General features: G+C 37.1%; 1 protein-coding gene across 1 annotated transcript in view; it reads right to left on the reverse strand.

Moving 5' to 3' along the window:
- Positions 1-8,158: 8,158 nt before the first annotated feature.
- The window catches only part of LOC107730456 (glypican-1-like), a 69,999-nt gene continuing 55,038 nt past the window's right edge, over positions 8,159-23,119 (reverse strand). The window contains exons 4-9 of the mRNA XM_016541303.1: positions 13,239-13,404; positions 12,564-12,694; positions 12,285-12,401; positions 11,138-11,268; positions 10,738-10,913; positions 8,159-8,885 (exon numbers count right to left, since the gene is read on the reverse strand). Of these exons, the coding sequence (XP_016396789.1) occupies positions 8,677-8,885; positions 10,738-10,913; positions 11,138-11,268; positions 12,285-12,401; positions 12,564-12,694; positions 13,239-13,404 (930 nt within the window). The 3' untranslated portion in view covers positions 8,159-8,676. The remainder of the gene's footprint in view (positions 8,886-10,737; positions 10,914-11,137; positions 11,269-12,284; positions 12,402-12,563; positions 12,695-13,238; positions 13,405-23,119) is intronic.

A 23,119-nucleotide genomic window follows, 5' to 3' on the forward strand; every position in this document is an offset into this window, starting at 1 on the left:
GCTGGAATGTAGGCCAACCTCACAATTATCTGAGAAGTTCAGACTCTCTCCTTGTCTGGCTCTCTCCTCCAAATGTCTTTAAGAGGTGGGATGTTAAAGCCTTAAAGCCAGGAGAGACTCGATTCTGTGAAAATTGTGGGAGAGAGTAGTAGAATGATTTCAAAACACCTGCACTATGAACAGCATCTGAGGCTGCTGTTGAATACCACACTAAATAATGTTGACAGGAAAGTCTATTGGGCAATATGGGGTACACTGAAGTAATAATAATAATATAAAAATATAAAATACTGTATTATTATCATTGTTATTATTTGTGTAGCAATAAACAGAATGCCATAGATATTTTAGTTTGAACACAGAAAATTCCTTTATAATAAATAACCACTGGATGGCAGCAAACGCTAATAAAACGGCTAATATTTTAAAATGTTCTGAATTCCATCAGAATATCTAACAGCTTCAAATCTGCATTTGTTTATGAAATCGGCCACGCTTAATAAGCAGCAGCATTTCATTTTTTACAATTAACAAGAAAAACAGACCGTTGACCTTTGTACTCGCAGCATTAATAATACTTACTAAATTGTTCCAGTGGTTTGCCACATGTGTATTTTATTGTTAAAGGTAAACAAACTCACTGCAACGTTAAGGGTTGACATGTATCAGATGTTACTAGGATCAAAACCAGCTGACTTAAAAAATTTAGAGGTTTATTGTGTATACAAGTGATGCAAGTATTGGAAAGTCCTGCTGAGAAAGAGTTCCCTCACAAAAATTAACCATGGTTTTAACAAAAAAAATTAAATAAATAAAATAAAACATACCATTATAACCACAAATTAGCCATGGTTTTGATTCGATTCATTCCAGTGACTAGAGTCTTTTGATTATGTTCTTCAAAAAAAATCCTTCATAGATTCGTTCAGTGATAGGCCAGCAGGTGGCGGCAAACGATCGTTTTTACGGGTTATGAGGGAATCACTTAATCTTTGAATTGAGTCGTTAAAAAACACTGTTCCTTAACATTTGCATGTCTACAAATCTACAGTTTTTAGATCTATAATATTTCCTCCATTGTATGAACTGCTAATAACTTTATAACACAGCCTATAGGCTACAAGCAAACAATGACACGTCGAACTGAGTGATCAAAACCGTTCACAAAAGAGATTCACTTTGGGGAGGTTTGTTCAAATCACTCAACCTTCGTATTAAACTTTGGCATCTAGCTCGTCCTGCCTTTGTGCTACGAACATTAATGATACTTCAAGATGATGTTGAGGAGATGTTATTAAGGCAAAAAAAAAGATTTACATTGAAAAGGGCATATCTATGGACCAAAATATCATAGAGACTTTGGTTACAACTTAGCTTTAGTTACCACCCAAAACACCCTGTCTATGCTATATGTCTTGTTTTAAAATCAAGCTAATGCAAGGCACAACAAGTACAAACCCTGTGTGTGTGTGTGTGCGTGTGTGTGTGTGTGTGAGTGAGTGAGTGAGTGAGTGAAAGGTAGCTACTTAAAAATCTTGAAGAAAACAGTATCCAAAATTATGCCTGGAAAACAGACAGACTGTAACTTTCTTGTCTTGCCTTCAGTGACATATTTCAGGAAGGTGGTACAGTCAAAGTAAGCAATAAACTTGTATTTTACAGTGTTCCCGAAGACACTGCGCAGAATATTTTAAAGGATTTTCATTCTGTCAGCAAGCTCAAGGCCCCGTTCATGTGAAATGCTATGAATCAGTGAAAAGTTTGCTGATGCGGATAAATAACAGCAATGGTCAATTTAGTCTAGCGAGAAAGGAATGTTTAACAGAGATGGAAGAATGTCTGAAAGATATGCAGCGCTTAAACCACAAATACAATAAAATAACGTTTAGACTCGCTCTTAAGAGCCCAAAAATACCGTATGGCATTTTATTTCTGGCTGGTGGCTCCACAAACATGAGAGGAGTCTCAGATGTGGAATACAGCACTGTTGACGTTGGACGAGCACATTGTCACATTATTAACCATTATCCATCTGGAGGTGGAAAGAGATACGCTTCAGATCTTCCTACAGCCATCCATCGCTCTGAAAAATAAACACAGAGGACGACACATTGACGCACTGAAGCTTTTGTTTCATGGGGAGTCTGCCTGGTATCAATCTGTTGGAGGAAGACAGCGGAAGCGGATGCGGGGTGTTCTGAGCACACGGGACAAAGAGGATGCACATCGCATTGCCTGCTGACCAGATTTCATCAAAGTGAGGGACATGCAGCAGGGCCTTCATGTCACATAAAAGAAATATGCTTCAAACACACGAATCTGAAGCTGGGCCGCAGGCCTCCACGTGGGGTGTGGAAAGAAATGTCAGGTTCAAACGGTGAAGCAGGCGTAGTGCTCCATAAAGGTCTTTATACAATGATTGATCATTTACTGCAGTTGCAGAATGGTATACTTTGATATATAGCATGACAATGCATGATTAAAATATTTATACACTGTGGTATTTACAGGGTACTTCAAAGAATAGTGTTCAAAAGCATGGTATGTGATGCAACTGGAATTTTACAAGCAGATTTGTTGATAAAGGAATAACAATATTAAACAGTGATTGCTTATTGAAGCAATTACAAATCGATTAATAAAAGAAAATACAAATGAGGTCAGTAATTCATGGAAGTAGTCAAGTCTAAAATCATTCTAAGTTTAACATCTACACTGAGCATTTGCATAAGTGCATCTGCAAGATAATCAAAAGATATTTAAAAAGATAGACGTCAAGTGTGAAGTTTTTTTGGTTACTGTGTTTACACAAGGCCTCTGTATGTCCTGCTTCAGTTCTCTAGACGTACACGCACTCAAGTAAATAACACTTTAAGACTTTAAGTAAACCATTATTATTATTTGCACAAAACAAAAAAAAACTATTACCATGATGTTCTTAGAATTAGTAAAATACCATGGCAGTAACACAGTACATGTCCAAAATAACCACTGTAGTACAAGAATGGTATTTGTTTGTAAGGAACAGCCAGAGATAGTTAGAAAAACAAGCCAATTAAATATATCTAAAAATCTGAAATTACATGGAAAAACAGATGCAATTTTCTATATTCAATCCCTGTTTGAGTATTTGCCAGGTTAATTTGGTCAAGGCTGTGTTTTGTGGAAACAAAACGAATGGATATAAAACCCTATGTTTTTTAATGTAGAAATTGCCCATCTGCTGTACCGAGCGTGGCGTCTGTGTGCTTTGGGAAGCAATAAGATGCTATTTTAGTACCAGAATGAGAGATAAGAGTTTTCTGTCTCTCTGCAGAGCAGCTCACAATATGAATGATGTCTGTTCCAGTAATCAACCTCCACAATTGGGTGAAATTAACACAGACCCACCTGATCAGCAGGGAAAGAGAAAGAAACCGCATGAGCCAAGCATGTCGAGAGAGAGAGAGATAGAGAGAGCGAGTTGTAGAACAAATGAGATTATGCAGAATAATCAATGAGACACTGACACTGATCCCAGAGCAGATACACTGGCATGAACAGACTGGCACAACTAGACAGGAAATGGCTGTTGACATCATCAGTGGTGTAGAGGGCACAGATGGGCTCTACCCAGGAGACGAGCAGGTGAGAGGGAGGAAAACATTGGAACAGACCCTAATAGCTGAGAGGAAAACATTTTTAAAAGGTCGATGTGTGTTCTTTCATGGTTTTCAGCAATACAAGAGAAAATAGTGCATAACACTGAAATATTAATCTTGGTTCTCACACTTCTTTAGTGTATTGCACAAATACTGTAAACAAATGTGCAGAAAGGGGTCGTTTTGGTCTTAAATTTCAGTCTCACAGAACTGTTCATAGTAAAGACATTCACAGGACACATAATAATGGCATATTGTAGTGCAAATATCTGCCAGATCTATAGCTCTTTACAAAAGAGTTATGTATTAATTTGTATTATAAAAATGTTACAATTGTCAGGTGACCTGGACAAGTGCCTGTAATAAAATTTTAAGATTGATCGGTAGTGTTTTTCCTCACCAGAAAGAGGCGAGCGAGAAAACCCGGAGTGGAGTGATCACAGAACACTTTGAGCGGGGATCTCTGTCGTTCCGCTCCACTCATTTATAAATTCTGGCCCGGGTTTTTTTTTTAATGTTAATGGCAATGCTAAAGCTTGGGATTGTTTTGGATTTGGAAACAGTTTCGTTGAATGAGAATAAACTAAATGGCAAAATTTACTAAGACCCATTTGTTTAAATTTTTTAACTTCAAAAACCACACTTGATTTAAATAAATTACATTTACATTAAAGGCACAATATGTAATTTTCGCCGCTGGAGGGCGCATATTCAAAATAAACAAAGAAGCAAAGGCGTAGTTTGATGACGCCGTGACTGAGTGTGGAATCATGGGAGTTGTCGTCTTCATCCCCACAGCCGATGCAATCCGACGGGACTCGGGCAGAAATCATGTTCATGGATGAGCTAATGATTTATTAACGTAGTAAAATGAAGCAGGGTGAGGCTGAAAGCCGTCGAAGCGAAACGAGGCCGCTGAACGAGCACGACACACGGCTCGAAAGCAGCAGAGCTTTTATTATGCCAAAGTCGACTGCTTCTGCTCCTTCCGGTCGTGCGTATGTGGGGAAAAAAGCAGCGCTATTTTATAATACTAGATACATTTGAACGTTCTGTTATAATGCTACTCTGTGCAATCGGAAATCGAGGGGTTATGACGTCATTGGCAGGCGACACAATGACACTATGGACACGGTCCGTGTCACTAGTTAAAATTGCTTATTTCTCTGGATTTAAACATTCTTCGAAACATTTGGGATAATGTAAGTACACAAGTCAGCAAAATATATAACACTGTTCTAGTGGTTTTTGGATATTTTAATAAAAAAATCTTACATATTGTGCCTTTAAGTGAGGGTTTCTCACATCCGCCTTCACCTACACGACCTGTCAGAAACGGAGGGTGAGGAAGAAAAAAATCTAACCTGCGTTTATTTATGAAGTAAGGCCACATCTATTCAAGGTGGTATCTGAGGATGATCTCTGAGGTCCATGGTCATCATAGGCTAATTATATGCTTGCAATGTTGTATCTCTCTCTCCGTTTATACCGTTGTAGCATAACTGCACAAAACGCTTCCACTACGAGAGAAAGCGGCAGGATTTGGAGTGCAGTAGCACCGCTTGCGCCCGCCTCGCACCGCCAGCGAAACCCCCCAGTAGCCCCACCGCGTTTTGCCACTAATATTTTTATCTGTTGTGTTCAGAAAAGAACAATTTCTCCTCAAAGCTCATGTTTACAACTTTTAGAAGTGTATATACTGAACATGGCTTCAGAGGTGACAGACTAAAAGCCACAAAGCTTCAAATATATCACACAGTATTTTTTTTTTAAGTTATTGGTTATGTCTGCATGTTGTAATCATATCAAATGCTAGGATATTCAACGTTTTCTACATTAAAAAATTTTACAATTCAATTAACCTGTGTTTATAATATAATTTGTGATGTGCAATTAAGATGCAAAGCACTTGGGTATCAGTGTGTGAGTGTGTGTGTGTGTGTGTGTGAACAAAATGACACAGATATTTTCAAAATCTTTTGATCTATATAATTGACACAAGGGTTTCTCCTCTTTTTTTTAAAGAACATACACCAACAATGGACAGTATATAATTTCCTCAGTCTCTTCAAAATGTTCTACTTTCAACCTTAAACACAAACAACCTTAAAAAAAAAAAAAAAGTATATACCAGAATGCATTTTCATTTTTTTCATCTCAGCACATTTTGATGATATCAGCCACATTCATCAGTAAAGAGCGACCACCGTTACACCATTGAACCTAGAGGTGGGACGGTTTACCTGACCTGGGGTCAGACTACCAACTGTCAATAATTCAACAAACGTGCTAAAGACAGTTAAGACTGATTTCAGGTCAGATCACTCTACAGATGGTTAGTGAATTGTGCCGCGGGTCCATTTCTCCAACCACATCTGATCCAATCGATCAACAAACCATCCATAACACTGCCGTGGGATGTTTCTCTGTTATCGACCCCGGATCATGTGCTGTAGTCATGCGGCCGTGGCCGCGTGCGTCATGCAAAGTGCAGCATTTCTAAACTGGAAGGGAGGGGGTGTTATTCTCCATCTCATTGACCCGGTCAGATCTGTACACTACTTCATAGTGACCGAAACTGAAGCACTTTCTCTGCAGAGCCAGTGGCAACCTTAATCATCATTAAGGACAATTACATCACTTCCTGTAACCTTTACAAACGCAAAGTTCATAAAAATTACGCTCTTCTCAGGTTTGGTCAAAACGTGTCATTCTCTCTCCGGCCTGAAACTCTATGCAAGTATGAGAACACAAATGCTTCTAGCTATGCTTGATTTTACATTGCGTTTATCCGTCCACCTATTCTCCAAACCACTTACCCTCTGTAGGGTCACGGGAAAGCTGGAAATTAGCTTCAATGTATATTATAATGTAACATAAGTACAAAAGGTGCACTGTGGGTATTAAGCAACTTTCAGCAAAATTTGACCTACTATCATGGTGGAGCCACAGTGAATTTAGCTTAGCAAGCTAGTTCAATTAGTCCAACAGTCAACATTTTTATAACTATAGCAACCTGAACACATCCAGCAAGCATTTGACAGTAACCCTATCGCCCCCTTGAGTACTAAGGTGTGCTATTGCTACATTAACGCAAAAACACACATTAGTATGCATGCTTACGTTATTTCAACCAACCATCTATTCTCCAAACCACTTATTCTCTGTAGAGTTGCAGGGATGCTGGAAATTAGCCTAACGTGTTTCATAACACAAGTGCGAAAGGTGCACTATTGTGGGCATTAGCCCACTTTAGCAAACTTTTTACCTACAATCACGACGGAGCAACAGTTTGAAGTGAATTTAGCTTAGCAAGCTAGTTCAGGTTAGTCCAGCATTCAACATGTTTATAGCTATAGCAACCTGAACAACAATGACATTCAATTCAATAACACAAACATTTGATAATAACTCTATCGCCCCCTTCAGTACTAAGTTGTGCTACTGTTACATTAACGCAAAAATGCATATTAGTATGCATGCTTACGTCATTTCAAACATCCATCTATTCTCCAAACCACTTTTTCCTCTGTAAGGTGATGGGGATGCTGGAAATTAGACTGTGTATTTCATAATGTAACATAAGTATGGGAGGCATGCATGCTATTTAGCTTAGCAAGCTAGTTCAAGTTAGTCCAACAGTCAACATATTTATAGATATAGTTACCAACAACAACAACAACTGATTCAATAACGCAAACATTTGATGGTAACTCCATTGCCCCCTTGAGTATTAAGGTGTGCTTTCGCTACATTGACGCAAAAATATTAGTATACATGCTTATGTGTTATGTTATTTGCATTTACATACTTGCATAGAGTATGATTGATACCTACAATTGACACACTTTCATTGGTAAAATGTTATGCAAACATTAGCTCAATGTTGCCCGATACTGTTTTCACCAACACTCTATGCGTACCATCCAACTTGTCTGCTAACGAAGGGCAGGGTGCAGGGCTGAGAAAAATTTTAGACACACATCTGTGACTCACTGAACTAATCTGATCTGACGTGGATGCAGCATGTATTGAGTACACGTGTATATTTGTATAGTGAGTACTTACAAAGCAACGCTTTCTCTGAAGTGCACTCACACATAACACACACATCTCTGTGAGGTTTGAATCAATATCCAATTAACAATGTCCAGAAATCCCTCCACATCCCTCTGGTTTCGAGTCTTTCATTCTCCGGCTTGTCTTTTCCCGCATGTAAAATCCCTTTCTGATATGATGGTCATTGTATATCTGTCCCATGGATTAGAGTGCATCATAAAACACGCCTGTCTCTTTCTCATTGCTGGTGCATTAACGTTTCATCCCAAATGTTGCTCTAGTGCTGTTGAGGGTCCTCATGGATATACTGAAAATGTGACTGTGGTTAGTACACGTTTATTTACATCCAGAGTAAATACATGTTGCATTTTCTTTAAAATGGCCCCTGAAACCCATTTGCAAAGCGGAGTGCAGAAACTAGTACAATAAATGGGAGAGAGAGACAGCTGGTCTTCATGAAACAAGACTCAGTAAAGCTTGTTTTTATGATTAGAAAAGCCTTAAAACAAAGATAAGAAGAACACACGGTTCTTTTAGATGTTTTGTTCACTTTGATCGAGTGCTGAAGGACATTCTCAAGCTTGAGGGGTCAGAGACGACTTAAAGCTATGGATCTTAATTAATAAATAAATATAATCTAAAATGATTTTTGAATAAGGAAAAACCAGCATTTTGTTTGTTGGGGTGGATTTTCATAGCTATTGTTACAGATTGGCGCATTCTCAGAGAACTTTTTCACCACAGACATAAAGACAAGCAAAAGACCAGCTCTAGGGGTGTCATATATCAAATAAGATACAAAAAAGTACACAGATCTATGAATATTCCATGGTGTTCTTATTCAACACAAAAAAAAGTGATTGCCAGTTTCTGTTGATGTTTGCATGTTTGTTTTGGCAATGTGACTAACCCCGCCCCTCCACAATCCAACCCAGTCCTGTACTCAGTAGTCCCAGTTGGTGGAATTGCCTGTCAATTATCGCCTGAGCAAGACTGTGACCAGTGAGAGAAGGCAGAGGCTGACGCAAGGAAGGTTCTGGCTGCTTCTTCCTTTCACCACCTTCTTGTTCTCTGACGGATAGCCGTATACATTGGGTTTGTCCGTGTTTGGGGCCGATAAACGTGTATCACGAGAACACTGATCGTCGGCACACATTCCACTTCCTGAACCGCTGATATCATCACCTAAAGATGAGAACACAACGGGGAGATTCATGAGCTGAAGTGAGACAGAGTTCAGGAACGTTCCACAGCAATGATGAAGCCACATACCAGGATCGAAGAGTAACTCATTTAAAATAGCTGCACTTCTAACTTAACTTAAGTTTTTGTAGCCTGACAGTAGATGTTTTTAAATTAGTTTTGAATCTGACTCATTTTAGTAAGTTAAACTACAATTTAACAGCAACAGTTAGCTGATGTTTTGAATGTACAGTCATTTAACTTGTTGTTTCTCAAACTGGGGATTCTGGAAAATTCTTGAATTGTGAACAAACTATTTACAGAAACTAATGGCCGTTGTTATAGAGCCAAATCAGCAATGATGGATCACTATTAAACTGTTGACTTGATGTCACTGACTTTAAGAATAAATCATTTACTATTTTCCATAGTGAAATCCACAGCAACCTTCTTATACACTGCCATTCAAACGTTTGGGTTCAGTAAGATTTTTAAAAGTGTTCCAAATTTTAAATTATTGATTTGATCAAAAATACAGTAAAAAAATATAGCTGCAAGCAGTGATTATCGGGATTCAAGCGCTTTAAGGCATTTAAGTACAAATAAAAAAAACACATTACATATTATTTAGCAAGTCTGACTGTAACCACCTATATCAATGATTAAATAAAGCTATTTTGGCAAATCCAGGTAATGTACCATAGAAAAATATGATTTCTAACATTTATGAGTGTTATAGAGTTTTGAATTTTCATTTAGGATTTATAGGCTTTGGGGTATATTTGGCCACACTTCTTTTAAAAATGACCCAGTTATAACTAACCAAAGTCTAAAGTTTAACTTTTTTTTTTTTGATAGTTATTGACCTACAGGGTCCAGAGAATTGTACTGCCACATGTGCTCACCCAGTTTTGTGAAGTTTTGAGTTTTCATTTAGGATTTATAGGCTTTGGGGTATATTTGGCCATACCCATTTTCTAAATGACCCTGTTATAGCTATCTAAAGGGGAAAGTTCAACTTTTTTTTTATAATTATTGACCCAGAGAATTATAAGTTTTTTGAGTGTAAAACCTAGAAATAGCTCGCAAAAGTAGTTATTTTTATTTTTTTTAAATAATGTCAAATATTTAAAGAACAATTTGATTAACAGCAGTGGTCCTAGAGGCAAAGTTGTTTGATCTTTTTGTCCACAACCCAGGCAATCCGGGCATGAGCCAAGGATTCCAACGATATAAGACACTTGAGCCTGAGACTAACGGCTTAGGAGTTATGAGCGATTTCGTACTCTTGATCGCTGTAGCGCCCCCGTCAGGCCGATTGGGGTGAGCCTTGGTGATGTTGTAGACGGTGTGAGTACTACCATTCCTCCAAGTTTCAAGTCTCTACGACTTACGGTTTGGTCTGCCTGATCAGTTTTTACGTGGAGATTGCTGATCCTTGGCCATTGTAACAATTACAACAGGGTTTCAGAGCTACGCGCTTGAACCCCTAACTAATATTTTGAAATATAATGAATTTAAATATATTTTAAATGTCTTTATTGATGTCATGGCCAAAGCTGAATTGCCAGTAGTCATTACTTCAGTAGTCTTCAGTGTCACATGATCCTTCAGAAATCATTCTAATATGCTGATTTGCTGCTCAAGAGACATTTATTATTATCAATGTTGAAAAAAAAAAGTGCTGCTTAATATTTCTGTGGAAACTGTAATACATTTTTTTTTTCAGGATTCCTTGAAAGTTCAAAAGTGCCTTTATTTCATAACTGGAACATTATAAATGTCTATACTGTTACTTGCTGAATAAAAGTATTAATTTCTTCCCGAAAGACTCCAAGTGTATGTGTATACTCACTGGTGTCCTGGAAGTCCACATCATTTCCATTGATGGCGTACTTCAGTCGGTTGATCATTATCTTAAGCTGCATGATCTGTTTGCGTACAGTCATGTCTGGTTTGGTAATGTCAATCTCCACCTCAGGATTATTGATCTGACTGGCCAATCCGTTTCCCATCACGTCTGGCAGATACCTGACAGAACACAACACAACAAGAAAGATGAATGTGATGTGTTTGAGAGGCAGACAGACAGTAAAAAAAACAAAGATCTGAGTACACATTTTGTGATTGATAAGTGACATATGTGCTCCCCAGCTTTTGAAAAGCTACAGATTTTGTACTATAAAATTGCTATAAAATAATCATGTAGTCACTGTACATGAATGAGGCTGAATGAGCTGTTTATGTGCATTTACCTATCCACATTCATTCCGTTCCAACATCTGTCTGTTTCACTCGGTCCAGACTCGCGATCCACACACAGTTTTCTGGGCAAATGGACCCAGTACTGCATCATATCCCTCAACATTCTGGACACATCGGATAACTGAGAGAAAGAAAATGGGATGGAAAATGTGATCTCACAAACAGGGTCATAGACAGCAACGAAAAAATATTTATAATTACAAATAATAAAATAAATAACACTTGAGCTGTTGTTTATGCATTTACAAAATGTTCCTACTCAGCATATGGTGACATTTATCATTTTGCATATTATTGAGCCTGTGCAGTTCACAGTAATATTAACCCTATAAAGCCTCTTGTGTCATATTTGATATGCAAATGTTTAAGTCCTATAAATTATCAAAAGTTTGCTGAAAAACCTGTTGTACACAATCTACTACATGCATTCTGTGGTCTGATTGATTGTTTATTCATTTTAGCACGTAAAAGGCCTTTTAGTATCATTTTAAAAACATCTTTCTTCAGGTCATGGTTCACGTGTCTTTTTGAAGTGAAATCTATTACATATTAAAATGTAAGTATCAAATATCATACATCAGGCTATTGAAGAATGTTTATTTGTCCATCTCTCAATCATCACTGTATGGCATAGCATTATATGTTTTTCCCTCCACAATAAAATCTACAATTTTACAACTAAGCATTTAAATATAATTTTACTAAGACGTAATATTGGGAGATATAGAGTGACGACTGATATTTATATACTGTTATAAAAAATCTCATTGATTTACTTTACAAACTATTAGAAATTAATTTTACTTTTCGGCCATATAAATATTAGCAACCGCACCAAATTGCATATTTTGCTTTGTTTGAGCAGCTGCATACATTTTGTTTTTTTAGAAATAAATATTTTTTTCCCCCTCCTCAAGTATGAGCTTTATTTTCTTCTATATCATACTAAATGAGCCATAAAAGCCTTATTTATCAAATATGATACTCATCAAAATCATCAACCTTTAATGGGTTAATAAACATCAGTGTTCATCAGTTTTGTACATTTGTTACTGTGCTGGGTTGCCACTTGATGTCCGATGTAAAGCAGGGTCCTGAAGCAAAAACTACTACTGCACACCATGCAAACACTCTCACCAGTTTCTCCAGCTGGGCTCCTGGGGTGCCGCTCACTTCTTCTGCTGTGTTTGTCCCTCGCTTGATCTGGTCCTCAGAATTGGAGCTCTGAACAGGAGAACCACATGCCTGAAACACCTGAAGAACAGGAAAGGGTTCTGGTTAACTCTAGCTCAAGATTCCATAGGCAGGAGTTTAATAAAGTTTTAGGATCATAATTGTTGAGGACATGGGATATATTTATGATTTAATATAATAAAAGTTAAGTCTTTTCAGACAGGTTTATAGTGTAGCACTGACCTTATTGTTGAACGTGTTGAGGTTGTCTTGCATGTAGAGAATAGCTTCAGCAATGCGTTTTGGCAGAGACAGAACCACCGAATCCACACTGTAAGGCCGGCTCAGTTTGTCAACTACTTCCAGCATAGCATCTACACATAAACACAAAGTCTTTATATCATGTTGATATGTTGTCAGAGGACGTCCATCTCATGTGTGACAATCTGACATGTCCTTTACAATACATTTGAATTCTAATAGAGTACAAAAGTGCCATTGTGTTGGTTCTGGAAGTATTTTTTCCATTCATTTTTCCCATGGAGATTTTTACAAAGTCTTGGTTAAAGCATTTAAGCCATCAACCAGACCAACCAGCTATGAGGTAAATCACAACATTTAAAATTGGGTTTAAAGCAAAGTATTTGAAAATAAGAAAATAACTACAATCCCATGAAACATTTTGAATGGCATTACTGAATAAAACATAAAATTATTCAATTTAAATTTGTACATACCATACATATTTATATTTGCATATACCATCATTTAACAACCTCATAGCTCACAACAGGTCTGTCTTTAAACGTTTATATGTTATCACTAAAAATCAATTTCCGAATGTAGAAAGTGACTTGAAATTTTTACTTCCAGGACCTGACTGTTGCTCTATTAAGGCTCCTTCTTGGTCCCGCCTACCTGCCAAGTTCCTCCACTCAGAGTCTAGATCCGCTTGATTGGCGAGGCAGCCCTTCATGACATTCCTACAGTAGTTTGAGCAGGGTTTGGCAAAAGCCACGCCGCTACAGTGAGGACAGTATGACATCTTCATGATGGCGTGCACACATTCAGTGCTCATATACACCTGTGAGAGAGAAACAAAGAATTTAGAGAACAGCTGAGGCATAATTATACTGACTCACAGAGGCCTCATGCCCATTCAAAGTGAGGGGGCACGTGCCCCCAGGGCCGCATTAACCATTGGGTGAGGCGGGGCTGAAGCCCCGGGGCCCGGACAAGGAGGGGGCCCGTGATTGGCTGTGGAGTAGATTGACTGGTCATCGCGGTAGCGCCGATTGCCAAAGCCCCGCCCCTCACATTAGCGCTATTATTTAGTGGAGCTTTTCCATATATTCCATGCATTACCTTTAGAGATTAATACGTCACGTTTGAATTTGGTTTACCAATCAAATGCATTTATTCTTTATTTTACTTTTGAACGACCCGTGCTGCACCACGTATCAATCAGGTGATCACTGCAATGTCCGCATTCACCTCTCTTAACTTCGTTCTGGCATAATCTGGAAATGGTCATGCAAAGAACAATCTTCGATAAGTAAAAATGTACACTATTCTAAAAAGAAAGTGAGAGATGGGCTATTCTAAAAAAAATGAGGAGAGAGGGGAAAACATGAGTTGGTCCGTAAAATCCCCAGCTATCAGGTTATTTTACTAAAGCTGATGATGGAGTAGTTGTGAAACAGCAAGTGGACCGGGCACATGGAGCAGATAAAAAAGGTCTTAATGCGGCCCTGCGTGCCCCCTCAGATTTTTGAGCCAAGTGAATTTTGAATGCAGCTCCCAAAAGACAAAAACAGCCGATTCATATTTTCTATATTTAATACAATCACACCGGCGTGATTAGAATGTTCAGTGCGTCATATCATCAGCTGCTAAATTCAAATCTGGTGCTAAGCCAGAGATAGACGAGTTTATACAGCACTGCGCATTAACCAATCACACAAGATGCTGTTGAGCTTATGAATGCAATGACCAATCAGAGGTGTTCAGATGACTCATCGCTAAAATGCCGGTGTTTTCTTCACTCGCTCGCTGACTGAATACCTCTTTCTGGCGAATTCTCTCGTCAGAAACAACAAAGTGCAAATGTGTGTACGACTCTGTATTTCACAGTGTAAACAGCTTCAGTGCTTTTAATAGGAGTTTTTGAGAGTGCTTGAACTAGACTGTCAGTGAAAATGTTCTTTGATGATAATGTAAATGTTCTTTGCTCTCTTTGTACAATGAAAGTGTTATGATTAGTAGCCTAACTTGCAATGATTTTATTCACATTAGCTTTCAATGTTAAATTCACATTAAATATAAACTCAGTCGTATTAAAAATATGTAATGGCATGACACCCATATCTGTTAAGTAAACAGACAGGTTTTTATGCATAGTTAATAGATTACATTATTAGGTTACTTTGACCATCACGGATAAGATACAATTATCTGTTAGAGGAGCCGTCCTGAGGTCGATTACAGTCCATCTCGGGGTGAGTTTCGGCACGCGGACCTCGATGACCTTCATTTTGGTCAGTCTGTAAGTTCGCAAACCTGTTTCATAAGCATTTTAGGGGCCAAATTTGACCCTTAAGGCCCACAGCAGTCAGTTTCTTGGAACAAAAAACAATCATAATTTAGTTTTCAGGATCATTTCGGACCCTTAAAATGCTGTTTTTGCTACTGCAAGACTTTCAGACTTGTTCTGGATGGACTGTGGAGGAAGTCTGAACTCAGAATTGCTATAATAGTGTAAAGCTCTGACACTCTTTCACCTAAATTCTCCCGCTCGAGAACACTCAACCTTCATCCTTCATTGGTTTACAAGGCTGTTTGGTTCAGTTCAGTGCCTGAGGGAGCAGCTCAAATCACCATCACCATCATCATCCCAGCTGAAGAAACACATTCATCATGAGGAGTGTTTCTGTGGGCTCGCCCCCCAACTCGTGCCCCCTCAAAAATAATGAGTGCCCTGCTGACTCATGTAACCAAAGAAAATGCCCTGTGAATTGTTTTGTAATAAAATGTGATAATTATATCCTGCAAACAAGTCTTTGTCAGTTGCTACAGTTTCCCATGAGGTGCAAAGATGTACGATGGTACATTTTGGTACGATTATTGCATAATACCCATGATGCTTTTCTACACACACTCTCTGAGAGTAACTCCCATGAGGTCAGAGACATCTTTCACAATATTCCCTCTTTATCAGAAACCTCCACCCCTCTGATGTCAAAGTATGGGATTCATTTAGGGCCCCTTAGGGAAAAGTAATGCAGTTCGGATAGGAAAGAAAAACTTGACATTTGCTTGTATGTTTAAATGAATCTAATTTCACGGATTTTGGAAGCAATTCTAGTCTTTATTTAGGTGTAAATAAAAATGCTGTCAGCATGACATTTGATTTATGTAAATGTACCTGTTTTCTTTCTGTCCTAACTGCATTGGGCTGCATGAAACATTCAGTCAGAACTGTGACAAGCAACTTTGACACAGTTTCACAAAAATGAATGTCCGTAGCTGTATATTGCAATGATTTGTGTGAAGTAACCGGTTCTTAACGTTCTTCAATCAAAACCTTTAATGCAATCAGATGATGAAACATTTGCAATCACATGCATTCCTTTGTTATCGAGTAGGAGTCGTTCAGAAAGCGAAGCAATCTTGTGGACTTTTAGTGTTGGGTCCTTTTGGCACATAAACGAGCTGTGTGAATACATTTGCATTTCATTATAAATTCCACTTTTAAATTCAAATAGAATCAGACAAGTAACCCCAGATGACATCAGTGCAGTTAATGCTGAGCTACAGTTCTGTCATATGCGTTCAGCTGGATAAAAGCAAACTCCACTGCCTATTATTAATCCTAGATGAAAACTAAAAAAGTTTGAATTCTGGACAAGGATGAATCAACATATATTGCTCAAATTTTCGTCATGATACTGTGGGAAAGCTGTAAAACGGATGTCTCCAGAAAAAAATGTCAGAACAAAGATCTAATGTCCAATGTAGGACATGACTCTAAAAAAAGTGTTTTTTTTACATTTATTTTTATATAGATGTGCAGATGACATTTAGAAGTTCAGTTCACTTCTTATTACAATCACAATAGTCTGCAGGTTACATCATTACGCCAGTAGGAGGGGACAAATGACTGTCTTTAGGTCACTGAATCACTCAACCGATTCGTTGAACTCTTTATGAGTAAGTCTCTGAATCATTCACTCAAACGATTCATTCAAAAACATGGATTGCGGAACAAAACACCAGACTGTCTTTATAAGCGAGTAATTGAATCATTCACTCAAACAATTTGTTCAAACATACTGATTTATTCAGAAACAAACCATTGACTCTTTATGAGTAAGTCATTAAATCATTCACTCAAACGATTTGCTCAAGAACACAGATTTATTGCGGAACAAAACACCAGACTATCTTTATAAGCAAGTAATTGAATCAACGATTTGTTCCCAAACCCTGATTCATTCAGAAACAAACCACTGAATGTCTTTATGAGAGAGTCGCTGAATCATTCATTCAAACAATTCACCCAAGAACACAGATTTTATTGCGGAACAAAACACCAGACTGTCTTTATAATTGAGTCATTGAATCATTCACTCAAACGATTTGTTAAAAAAACACGGATTCATTCAGGAAACAAAATGCCTCAACCTGTTTGTGTTTCTAGGAGTCAACAATTAATTCTGATGTGGCTTTATTGACGGAATGTAAACGTAGCATTGTGTCACTTAGTATTATCTTCTTGTTTATTGAACTAAAAGCAACAGCAGTCTTTCTTTCTTCTTTCTTGACGTATATAATGACAGCTATGACATAAAATGTGACTGAAAGGCACCACATGACATGGCTAGCAGATTCACGTCACTAGATATTAATATGCACATATAATTCACTTTAAAGTGAAAATAAGTAGCATCAAGAGAGAAAGACATTTTTATCACACGCTGAGACAAATAACTGAACTGGACCGAGGTAAAAAGACTTGCATCAGACTCCTACACACACACACCACCCTTCAGGGAGACCTGGCAGTGCTTGTTACCCGAAGGATGACTCAAGCACACGCTCTTTAATGAGGAGAGAAGAGAAGAAGGAGAGAGAAACAGATGAGAGAGATACAGAGAATAGACAAATGGAGTGAATGAGAGAAGAAGGATGTGTGAAGATGCGCAGGAAGCTCTGGGGAGGAGGGAAAGTGAGGAGAGAAGAAGAGAGAGAGTGTGAGAGAGGGAAGCAGAGAGATAGAATAAGTTGAGGGAGGATAATATGGCACATCAAAGCATCTGAGTATCTGTGATTCATCAGATCAGAGCAGGATAGAGAGAGTTTTGCTGCCCAGGGTACGGCTCAGTTCTGTCACCGGACCCACGTTTGGGAGCCTCTTGGACTTCAGTTCTGGAATGCCAGGCTGGACGTTCAGCAATCTTGAGATATTAATATTTATGAATCAATTGATTTAACCAATCTACAAATTCACCATTCACTCACTGAAATGGTCTGGGCGTTTCATAATGAGCTTGATATAAGCGCTTACCAAATTTTGCTAATTAAAAATAATATTTATATTAATATAATGGCTGATGTAAAACAAGGGGGAGCTGCTTAAGACTAATGAACTATATTATATGCTTAAGGCACACATATGAAATATTTATCTTACAGCATCACTGTCTGTATGGGTTATGTAACTCCACAGGTGCTATAATGTAGGCAATGAGTCATATCTAATTAATATTTGTCAGTATAACCTATAATTGTTGATATGTCAAAATAATGAAGATGCAAATGTAAATTTGGGAGGAGTTTGTTGATTTAATCCTGCCATATTTCATGTTTCATATTTTACTGTTATTTTTCATATATCATATTTCAAGGATATATAAGCATCTGCTTACCTCTGGTGACATTTCTTTCTGTATTTTTATATTCTAGCAAAAAAAAAAAAATCTGTTACATTTTTTGCTTTACTTTAATGGGAGATCTACAGTAAGTGCTTGATCTGAGTCCCATGTTTAATATGTTTATTTAATGTGCCAGTAAAGTGCTGTAGGCAACAACGTGACCTTATGTGACATTAATCTCAATTTGACTGAATTGGAACACATGAGAATAACCGAGTTGTTTGTGGAACTGTTTGAAGGAACCAAATTTGCAGAAATGAGTCATAGTTTCCGAACTCTAGTAGAACCTGCGCCTAGAGATTCTAAACATTGTAGGTTTAAGATCTGAAACTTGCAGAAAGACTGAGTTTCCTATTGCCGTGATTAAAAAAGAAACAGCAGATGGAGGAAAGAACAGTAAAAAAAAGAGTGTGAGATGAACTCATCCTTCATGTACAGATAAATTTGAGTTAAATATCTATGTTTATCAAAACCAAGCACTCACAGAATTTCTAGCCCTGTATTTTACTTGCCATCCAGCCTTTGCATCCTAATGAGGACTCTACTGCACATATGCCAGAACATATTTGGCACCAAAATCCCAAAACAATGGACTTAATAGAATTAGCGGTTTAGCTAATGCTATGATAGCTAGAGGTTAATGTCAGCAACGGTGTCTAATGTAATCATTTTATCTGTTGCCATCATATCGCCTCATGTTATTAATTTCAACTCCGAATCAGAGACCCTGGGGAGCAGATTACACGTATCCCTGATTCCTGATGATTAGAAGGAACTGCTGGGATACGTGTCAGGAAAACATACCAAACAGACCATAGCAAATCTGATCAAAAGCTTTGGAGTAACCGAACAGGATACAAGTGCAAAATTAACTGAAAACACTTGTGGGAGATTTTTCTTGGACAGAAATTAAACATTCTTGGACTAAACCTCCCAAACCAAAAGTAGTTCAAAGAAGGCCAGACTAAATTAGACTTAATTAAGCTTAAATAGGCTACTGTCGACTCTGTTTATCTAAAGTGGTTTAGGAAGTATGTTGTTTGCATGGAAAAAAACCTTTAAATCAAGCTGAGTTTATTCCCCTGGGTGGCAAATGTTGTTAACAACTGTTTATTATGAGATACAAAGTTGTCTTCCTCAAGGGGGCTTTAGTAATATTGAGTCATTTGACTTTTCCTCTCACCAAGGCTGCATTTATTTGACCAAATACAGTAAAAAACAGTAATATTTTGAAATATTATTATTATTATTTTAAATAACTGTTTTCTCTATTCATATTTTGAATTTTCAGTATTCAGTACTTCAGTCTTCAGTGTCAAATAATTTTAATATGCTGACATATGTGACCCTGGACCACAAAACCAGTCTTAAGTCGCTGGGGTATATTTTTAGCAATAGCCAAAAAAAACATTGTATGGGTCAAAATTATCGATTTTTCTTTTATGCCAAAAATCATTAGGATATTAAGTAAAGATCATGCTCCATGAAGATATTTTGTAAATTTCCTACTGTAAATATATCAAAACTTAATTTTTGATTAGTAATATGCATTGCTAAGAACTTCATTTGGACAAACTTCATCTCGGCCAAATATTGTCCTATCCTAACAAACCATACATCGACGGACAAAGCTTATTTATTCAGCTTTCAGATGATGTATAAATCTCAATTTCGAGAAATTGAACCTTATGACTGGTTTTGTGGTCCAGGGTAACATATGTCACATTACAAAAGTAAAATGGGTTGTAAATGGGGTTTCACATTCACTTTATACATTAGATCACCACCTTGTCTGTTTCACAAAATTTAGTCAACAGCAATAAAGTATCTCTCTAGGTGTGCAATCAAATCATATGAAGTTGAAGTGCCACTGAACTATTTCAGAACACTGGGTGACAATTTCAGAGAAGATAACTTGCTCTCTTAAGAGTTCAGACTATGGTTAAAAATATCACCAGAGCTTATTGCTCTCATTACACTTTGTGTGAACAATCCATAATTATATTCTGCTTTGGGTAAATTAGTAAAACCCACATGAAGCAGATTCAGAGAATCACACATTAGAAATAAAGAGGAATTTTAGGTTTTCAGACTGCTAATAACACTGAAAAAAAAAATCATTATTTTAGTCTTGGTCTCCAAAAATATCTAAACATCCTTATAACAAGCTAAATTTAGTTGAGCAGCAAAACTGTGTAAGATAATACTACTTGTTTGTATTTTGTGGGATCCAAAAGCCTGAGGTCACAATGAAAATTGTTGTCGTTTTTTCTTTCTTTCCATTTAAACCAGGAAATAAATTGAGGTATATACATATGAAAATTATATTGTGAAATGTTATTACAATTTAAAAACCAGTTGTCTATTTAATATATTTAAAATGTAATATATTCCTATGATGCAAAGCTGAATTTTCAGCATCATTACTCCAGTCCTCAGTGTCACATGATCCTTCAGAAATCATTCTAATATGCTGATTTGCTGCTCAAGAAACATTTATTATTATTATCAACATTGAAAACAGTTGTGCTGCTCAATATTTTTGTGAAAACCTAATAGAAAGTTCAAAAGAACAGCATTTATTTTAAATAGAAATGTTTTGTAACATTATAAATCTCTTTACTGTCACCTTTGATGAATTTAATGGGCCCTTGCTGAATAAAAATTATGCATTTCCTTACAATAAAAAAACTGACCCCAAACTTGTGAATACTATTCTCTGAAGTAATGATGCTTAAATGCTTTTTTTGTAGTGAAATTAGCAATGTTAACACACACATCACAACTGACATTGTCTGAGCCATTCTCTCATTACTTTCTGCATTCAATGGACCCTAAAAGCCAAAACAATTGCGTCATAATGCCTTGTTTCCACATTCCAAGCTGTGATGGATCTGTGTTCAAAAGCAGAAGGCCTGGTCCTGTGAGGTCCGCTGCGTTCGTCTGCTAGTGTCACGATCACCAACTGGAGTGCCTGTGAGCTCCACCATGGGGTACTTCTTACTACTACTTTGCCATTCCATCACAAACTACATTTCCCATAAACCTTTGCCTGGACTCATTGTTTTGATTACTCCCACCTGTGTGTCATTAGCTTGTTAAGGTCTGTGCTTCAGTTGTTGTTTGTCGGTCATTGTTCCTGTATACGTGTTCCCAGTTGATGCTCTCTTGCTTTCTCTATGTGGATTATGTTCCTGATTCCCCTATGTGGATTGCACCCTGGTTCTTGGCTTGGATTATCTGTATTTGTGTTTTAATAAACTTTTGTGCTTGCACTCGGATTCTCGCTCCTCCTTGTCCTGGCTCACACATAACAGCTCTTTAGCCAAGGCTCATCTTATCCAACAAAAGCCCTACTACAGCAGCATAATCCATTCAACAGACATTTGCTAATTATTGCTGTTTGATTACCATATGCAAATGATTTAGTACTTCATATCAACATAAGATGGCATTCACAAATTACCAAATAAGCCATAGTACTACCACGTTTTTTCAAACATGAACCATGGGAGGAACATGGTTTTCTTGGAAACAGAACGGAGTACTATTCTAATACCATGTAATACGTTCATTTAGTACCATGGTATATTTCAAATGACCATGGTATTGACATCTGATACCATCCCTATGCCATTATACCACCACCCTGCATTTTTTTTTTGCAAGGGTAAACATTGTACTGTAATGCACTTCCAAGAATACCATGGTATTACCACCAAAAATACATTTACAGGATTTTTAACGTAATACCATGGTATTTTAAAAAAAGAGTTTCCACTTTTGCTTGATTTATTCATTCATTAACATATGCTTAAAGTTCTTGCCAATGTCTTCCCGTCCGTCATCTGATTTATAAGGCTCTACTTGTTCTTCTGTCCTTAAATGGCAAGTCTGATGAGGGATGTGTGTATTTGGTTGGGGTCACAGTGCAATCTAGATGTGCTCTCTTTACAGACGATCTTCTCTTTAGTAATTAGAAAGAAATATGAGAAAGATGTGAGGCGACTGGCCTACTTCTGAAGTCACAGGGAGCACACGTCGTCCTTAATAAAAATGGATAAAATGCAGGAACGACTAGAGAGGAAAGAAGGGAAGACCAGCTGTGCTTCTCTTTTATTCTTTCATTTCCTTCTTTTATTTGGGGCTAATACTCGCTAATACTCATAATACTTGTTCTTTTGCTTTCTTTCCTCTAAAATTCTTTCTTCCTTTTTGATCTTTGTGTAGTCAACCTGAATGACCCCAAACAAGTTACAAGTTATGCATTTGGTGGTATAAAGATAATTTCAGTAGCCTAACAAAAGCTGTTATATTTTACATGGAGTAGGTCGCCTCTTTGCGGCAGACATTTTTAGATCAATTGACCACCAAAAATGAAAATTCTCTCATCATTTACTCACCCTCAAGTTGTTCCAAATCGTCATGAGTTTATATCTTCTGTTGAACATAAAAAAAGATATTTTGAAGAATGTGGGTAACAAAACAGTTGCTGGTCCCCACTGATTTCCATAAGTTTGTAAAAAAAATAAAAATACTACTGAAGTCAGAAACTAAAACTATTACAAACATTATTGTTAACTGAAATTAGTTGAAATGAAATAATATATAAATATTAGATGTAAAATTTAAACTAAAGTAAAATTTGCCTTGGCAAAAAATAACTTGACAAAAACTGAAACTAAACTAAAAAATAAAAATGAAACCTAAATAGTAATATAAATATAACAAAAACTAATAAAAATGACAAAAGCACATAACAAAATACTAAAATTTTAATGAAAACTGAAAATCTAAAAATAAAAGCTAATTAAAATTATTAATAAAAACTATAATAGTACATAAATAACACTAAAAAACTGATTC

The sequence above is a fragment of the Sinocyclocheilus rhinocerous genome, unplaced genomic scaffold (genome assembly GCF_001515625.1).
Source record: "Sinocyclocheilus rhinocerous isolate Xijiao unplaced genomic scaffold, SAMN03320098_v1.1 scaffold1780, whole genome shotgun sequence".
NCBI lineage: Eukaryota > Metazoa > Chordata > Actinopteri > Cypriniformes > Cyprinidae > Sinocyclocheilus > Sinocyclocheilus rhinocerous.